General features: G+C 54.1%; 1 protein-coding gene across 1 annotated transcript in view; it reads left to right on the forward strand.

Moving 5' to 3' along the window:
- The window catches only part of VOLCADRAFT_119179 (uncharacterized protein), a gene marked incomplete at both ends in the record, with an annotated part of 11,617 nt that overhangs the window by 2,026 nt on the left and 2,737 nt on the right, over positions 1-6,854 (forward strand). Inside the window, 14 exons of the mRNA XM_002955689.1 lie at positions 8-41; positions 490-541; positions 1,360-1,484; positions 2,175-2,271; positions 2,824-2,900; positions 3,264-3,330; positions 4,127-4,184; positions 4,346-4,463; positions 4,637-4,724; positions 5,030-5,083; positions 5,627-5,771; positions 6,021-6,133; positions 6,265-6,450; positions 6,671-6,760. Of these exons, the coding sequence (XP_002955735.1) occupies positions 8-41; positions 490-541; positions 1,360-1,484; positions 2,175-2,271; positions 2,824-2,900; positions 3,264-3,330; positions 4,127-4,184; positions 4,346-4,463; positions 4,637-4,724; positions 5,030-5,083; positions 5,627-5,771; positions 6,021-6,133; positions 6,265-6,450; positions 6,671-6,760 (1,304 nt within the window). The remainder of the gene's footprint in view (positions 1-7; positions 42-489; positions 542-1,359; positions 1,485-2,174; positions 2,272-2,823; positions 2,901-3,263; positions 3,331-4,126; positions 4,185-4,345; positions 4,464-4,636; positions 4,725-5,029; positions 5,084-5,626; positions 5,772-6,020; positions 6,134-6,264; positions 6,451-6,670; positions 6,761-6,854) is intronic.

Below are 6,854 nucleotides of genomic sequence, written 5' to 3' on the forward strand. Positions count from 1 at the left end.
ACGACAGCGCTGTCGGACATTCAATGGACGGACGATGGGAGGTGAGTGGGGGTGGGTGGGTGGGTTGGGGGGTTCGGTGGGGGGGAAAGACGAACCACGAAGAAGTGAAGCTGCTGCCAAGGAAAGAGTGAGGGGGGAATGGGGAGAGGGTGATGGTGGCAAGGATGAGGATGGGATTGGTGGTGTGTCTGTGTGTGTGTGGCTATCACCATTCCATTGATGTGAAGGGTACGACGGCGAGGAAAGCTGCTGAAACCCGTACAGGGCCCCGGGGGTGTTAATCAATAGAGCACATGTGGCATAAACACACAGCCTTGGTACACACACATATATACATATACACATATACACATACACATATACACGCGCGCCGCCAGACCCTCCTCCGGAAGTCGGCAGTTGATATTTTTGTGTTATCCCCCGCCCCGCCCTGCATGTGTTTCGTGTGTTTTTCCATTCCCCCCTCTCCCCGCCATTCCCTCCCCCCAGTCTCGCCGCCTACAGCTTGTCGAAAGGAGGAAGCGACTGGAACACAATACAGGTGCGTGTGCGTGCATATGTATGTATGGATGGATGGATGGATGGATGGATGCGTTCCATCATCTGACCGGGCCTGATTCTATCTCTCTGCGCGTGTGTGCTAAGTACGTATACATGTACATCTGTATACACGCACACGCGCGTGCGTTTGTGTGTGTACGACTATGTGTACGATTATGTGTGCTTGTTGATGTCTGGCAGGGGTTTATTGATAGGGGTTAGAAGTGGAGAAGTTGGAAGTGGAGAGGAAAGGGTTCGTACGATGGGGAGAGATGCGAGGGGGAGAGATGCGAGGGGGAGAGATGCGAGGGGGAGAGATGCGAGGGGGAGAGATGCGAGGGGGAGAGATGCGAGGGGGGAGATGCGAGGGGGAGAGATGCGAGGGGGAGAGATGCGAGGGGGAGAGATGCGAGGGGGAGAGATGCGAGGGGGAGAGATGCGAGGGGGGAGATGCGAGGGGGAGAGATGCGAGGGGGAGAGATGCGAGGGGGAGAGATGCGAGGGGGAGAGATGCGAGGGGGGAGATGCGAGGGGGAGAGATGCGAGGGGGAGAGATGCGAGGGGGGAGATGCGAGGGGGCGGAAAACCCTAAGTCAAACGGCTAATTTCAAGGCAAGTAAACAGTCTGAATTTGTCTTAGTAACCACCACCATCATCACCACATCAGTCTCATCATTCTCATCATACTCCGCATACTCGTTAGTTTCATCACATTCGTGTTCACAGACCATAATAATGGATTATCATCATGATCATGTTGCTCTGTTGCTGTTGCCGTACCGCCGTCGTACCGTCGCACCGCGTGTCGGTGTGTTTTAGGTGCTCCGGGTTTCCGGCACCGACGAGCCCCCCACACCCCTGGGGGCGGGGGATGACGTACTAGAGTACGTCAAGTTTAGCAGCCTGGCGTGGACGTACGACAACAGGGGGTTCTTCTACAACAGGTGCGTGTGTTTATGTGTGTTTTAGTGAGTTGGACGATACGAGGAGGAGTGTACGGAAAGCAAGTCGCCCTCCGCGCTGTCCTACCTCCCGTTGTACGACATCGCCACACACAGATACACACATCACACACTCACATCACACACTCAAATCACAAACACAAACACGCAATTTAGTACTCTCCCCCTTGCGGCGGGGGTTTTGAAACACGTGGACAACGTGCACCCGGGCAGAGGGTTATTGCGAGCCTTTGCATGTTTGTGACAGGCCATGTCTAAGATGGAACACATACATAGACACATACAGACACATACAGACACATACAGACACATACAGACACATACAGACACATACAGACACATACAGACACATACAGACACATACATAAGGAGGAGAGTGCTTCAGCGGTCGTTCCCTTTGGGGTAAGGTTAGGTGCCCCTGGCCAGTGTCAGGCCCGGATCGATATGTGGCAAACACATAGACATACGGACACACATAGGCACACATACGGTGTACAGACATAAAGACATACACGCCTGCTCCCCGTTCCTAGTTCTAGAGCACCGGCAGCTAATTTCCTTTCCGGATTTTTGCATGTTAACCTATTTTTACATTTACACACATACACGCCACATTGGAATGTCTTCCCCTCCCTCCCCTTACTCTCTAACTCCCCCCCACCCCCCCGACAGGTACCCGGACCCCGCCTCTCGTCCGGCTGATCTCGGTACGGAAACCGACACCAACACAAACCAGCTCCTTTGCTACCACGTGCTCGGCACGCCGCAGGTACGGCAGGAAAGGTGTCCATTACACATTTGCATTGTGTAATGGACGGGTCGCGACGGGAGGGGTGTGTGTATGTGTATGTGTGTTTTCTGCTTGTGTTGGAATGGGGCATACCGGGGATGGGGATGTACGGCATCTACGGCAGTGAAGTAAGGGACGGGGTTCCCCGCGGGGGGTGGTTGGGGGAAGGGTGGGAAAGGAGCCGCTGTGTTTTCTGTTTGTGTTGTATGATATTTTATGATTTTTAATTTTTGGAAATCGTTCTTCTTCTTGACCGTTGCTGCCGTTGGAAGGGTTTAAAAAGCAAATGGCCAGCCCCCTCTAGCGCCCGCCTCTCCCGTGGTCCGCGGGAGGGAGAGAGCTTAGGTGGTCTTTCCGTTGGGGCTGGGCAGCAGTCCCTCCCCTGTGGCCAGTGTCGTCAGGCCCGGTCAGATAGATACTTGTAACGTTCATGTACACACGTACACACACAGACACAGATACACACACACAGAAACACACACACACACACAATCCGCTGTCACCTAAATATAATCGTTGTTGCCTGTATAGGCCTCTGATCCGGTGATTTGGGCCATTCCCGAACACCCCACCTGGATGACCGGAGCCAACGTCACCGAGGATGGCAGGTACTTACGAACGTCGTACATGTCTGTCTGTCAATTGTCGTAGTTTCCGGGCCATATGTGTTGGAAAATGCATGGCGTGGGTGCCTGGCTTACGTATGTATGTACGTATGTGTGGTAAACCACACACACACACATACACACCTGGTTGTGTGGACAAGAGCAGACTGGTTGGGTGAGTTTCGGGAAGGAGGGGTAAGTGTTGGGGGGAAAGTGAGGGGGAGGGGCTGGGGGAGAAAAACACATGCCAACGGCACACGGTATCTCCAAGGGCCGCCACGCGACGTCACAAACCAAAATGTCCAGTAAAATCGCCCAGCTCGTTTTTTCCGTTGTCTGGCCCCTCCCTTGACTTCCACACTTCAGATTTCTCGTACTGTACGTGAGCCAGGGCTGTGTACCCGCCAACCACCTGTACGTCGTAGACATCCAGGTACGACAATGTCACGGGAGTTCGTTGGGTTGGGCGATTAGCTGGTGCAACCGATCTAAGTATGCCGCCGTACACTGAATGACGTGGCCCCCAGCCCTTGTCTTCTTTTCCACGTCCTCTGCTTCCCTCCCACTGTGTGTGATTCGTCTTCGTCCCACATACATACATACATACATACATACATACATACATACATACATACATACATACATACATACATACATACATACATACCTTGCGCCGTGTTTCGGCTTCGGCCCCCGGCTCTCGCGGCCCACAGTGTAATCTAAGTCATACATACATACATACATACATACATACATACATACATACATACATACATACATACATACATACATACATACATACATACATACATACATATATACATACATACATACATATAGGCAGGCGGCTGGCAGAAGTTAAGGCCTGACTTCTGCTCCCAGTCGATCCAGTCGACCCGGGTTCAAATCCGCCTGCCAGCTCCTCGGGTGTTTGAGGAGTGATGAAATGGGAGGTGGCCCCCCATCTTATGGACGGTGTAGGACGTGATAATATCAACTTGCGAGCTGACCAGGAACTAAGTTGATGCGCCGTTGATCCGCTAGATTTGGTTGGATGCTGGTGGTGAGTTGCCGAACCCAACGAATACATTCTGAAGTCGGATGGGGTGACGGATTAGGGTGCCCCTCTAGCAGGGGAGAGCAGGGACTGCCCCGGGAAAGGGGGCCGCTGGCGAAGTTAACCACCCTGTAATAACATACATACATACAATCCCCCCTCCTCCACCCAGGCTTTGGATAAGACACCCGAGGGGCACACTGACTGGTCCAAGTACGACTTCTTTAAAGGTGAGTTGCCGTACGACTGTAGTACGTTGCACGAAACGTTAAGTGTGTACGCTCTTGGTGCGGCGTCCACTAAAATTGGACCAAGCACTCTAAAACCCGAACCAACCCCAGAAGTGGCAGAAATGCCCCAACCTCTTTGTACTTTGTATGCTCCTAAACAGGCTCCAAAAAGCTGCCTCTGGTCAAACTGGTCAACGACTTCTCAGCTTCCTTCTCAGTGTCGGCGAACGACGGAACCACATTCTACATCACCACGAACCTGGACGCGCCGCGGTACAGGTGTGTACGGGTTGCCGTACACTGCCGTACAAAATACGCGCGGCATGTTAAACGGGCATTCTGAGCCATCCTCTTCCATCCCTGCGTGCGTGCGCGTGTGTGTGTTTTCTGTTTCTGCTTCACGAACTCGCTGAATTATCCCTCTCTCTATATATACACACACACACCTAAAGGTTGGTCAAGGTCGCGGACATCAATAACGCGGGTCGCCCGGCTACCTGGCCTGATCACATCCCGCAGCACGACAAAGACGTACTAAAGGTACGGAGTCCTTACCATGTTGTACGGCACGGAGGAAATGTCGTTGGTCCTGCAGGGACCTAATGCTGCTGCTGCTGGTGAGGGGTTGGTGTTGGGGATGGGGATGGGAGAGGGGGGTGTTAAGGAGGTGTTTTTATTTGCCGTACCGAGGTGCCGTACCGAGTGGAGGGGATGCGGCAGCGAGTAAGCATAAGTCTTCCTCGTGGATGGAGTCGTACGGCCCCAATAGGCCATCTCTTGTCGAACAAAAGTGAAACGGCTCACCCAACTACCTCAACCGATTTCCAACTAACAACCAACCTCAGGGCGTCTTGGCGCTCAAGGGCGACACCATGGTGGTTCGCTACCTGCGGGACGTGGTACGTGTACGGAAATGGGGTGTACGGAAATGGGATGTACGGAAAATTGGGGTATGGGGATTTGGAGCTCTTTCATGGCTCTGTGGGTGGTGGTGCATGGCCGTTCTTAGTTGGTGGGTTGCCTTGTCAGCTTGATTCGGTAACGAACGAGACGTGTTTTGGAAAAGGGATGTTCATTAAGAAATTGCCCTTCAGGTAGTCCTTAGATATCGAAATAGTGATGGAGGAGGGCTATTTTTTAAATACCCACACTGGCGGTTCTAAGGACTCACGCGTCCACAGGTTTCCTAATTAGGCTTTATCGTCTTCGGACCCACCTCGCAGCAAACTCCTACACAACCGCAACTCCCCTTTCAGGCCCCTCAGGTTCCGTACTCGTACGGCATTACTGCCGTACGCTGGGATTTCATTCCTTTTGCTGTCTTGCATATGGTTAACACCCTACCTACCCCCTTCACTCCCCTCTACTCCCCTCTACCCCCTTCACTCCCCTCTACCCCCTTCGCTCCCCTCTACCCCCTTCACTTCCGTGCCGTACCTCAGGCTGCCGCATTGCAGCTTCGCTCTCTGTCCACCGGCTCCCTGGTCCGCGAGCTGCCCCTCCCCGGCCCGGGCAGTGTGGGGGCCCTCAGCGGGGACAGGAAGGACACGGAGCTGTTCTTCTCATTCACTGATTTCGTGGAGCCAGGTGACGGGAGGGGAGGGGAGGGGAGGGGAGGGGAGGGGAGGGGAGGGCTTCTCATTTCCTTTCTTTTTTTGTTGATCGTTGTTGCTTATCGGTCGGTCGGTCTACTTTGACCTCTCGGCGTGTCAGGGTGGAAGCACACGTAAGCTGTATGTGCAAGTATGTATGTCGATTTATTTGTAGGTATGTATTTATGTCAGTTTATCTGTATTTATGTATGTATGTCTGATTTATCTGTTCGTTCCGGATCAGGCGCTATCTATCGGCTGGACACCGCCCCGGGCTCCCCCCTGGAGCCTCAACTATACCGCCGTACGAAACTGCAAGTGGACGATCATGACCCCCAGGATTACGTCACCAAGCAGGTATGTCGTACAGATCCGACAGACAGACGGACTGTCTCCACCCCTCCCAACGTTAACACTGTCTTTGCTGTATTTTTTAATTTTATATTACATAATCCATTTCCGTGCCGTACGCGGTCCCCGCCTTGCAGGTGTTCGTACCCTCCCTGGACGGCACCCCCATTCCCATGTTCATCACCCACCGCAAGGACCTGCGTCCCGAGGGGTCGGCCCCGACCCTGCTGTACGGCTACGGGGGTTTCAACGCCTCCATGACCCCGGGCTTCAGTGCGAGTCGCCTGGCCTTCATGCGCGGATATAACGGAGTGTTCGCGTTGGTGAGAACGTGGGGGGGAAAGGGGGGGGAGGGGAGGGGGGGATTTGGTTGGTTGGTTGGTTGTTGGCGGGTGCTGTGTCCACTTCTGCATGCAGACACACACACTGACACACTGACCATCACCACCCTCCCCCCCGACCCCCCGACCCCCCTCCCCCCCGACCCCCCGACCCCCCGACCCCCCCCCCTCCCCCGACCCGACGATGGCGGGTCCCCGCCAGGCCAACCTGAGGGGCGGTGGCGAGTACGGCACCGCCTGGCGTGATGCTGGCTCCAAAGAGAACAAACAAAACGTGTTTGACGACTTTCAGGTGGGTCAGGTCGTACAGGTGGGTCAGGTCGTACACTGGTCGTAATGTACAACCTAATGGTAGCGGCAAGGCAACCCGGGGGATCCTCTAGAGT

The sequence above is a fragment of the Volvox carteri genome (genome assembly GCF_000143455.1).
Source record: "Volvox carteri f. nagariensis unplaced genomic scaffold VOLCAscaffold_54, whole genome shotgun sequence".
Classification (NCBI taxonomy): domain Eukaryota; kingdom Viridiplantae; phylum Chlorophyta; class Chlorophyceae; order Chlamydomonadales; family Volvocaceae; genus Volvox; species Volvox carteri.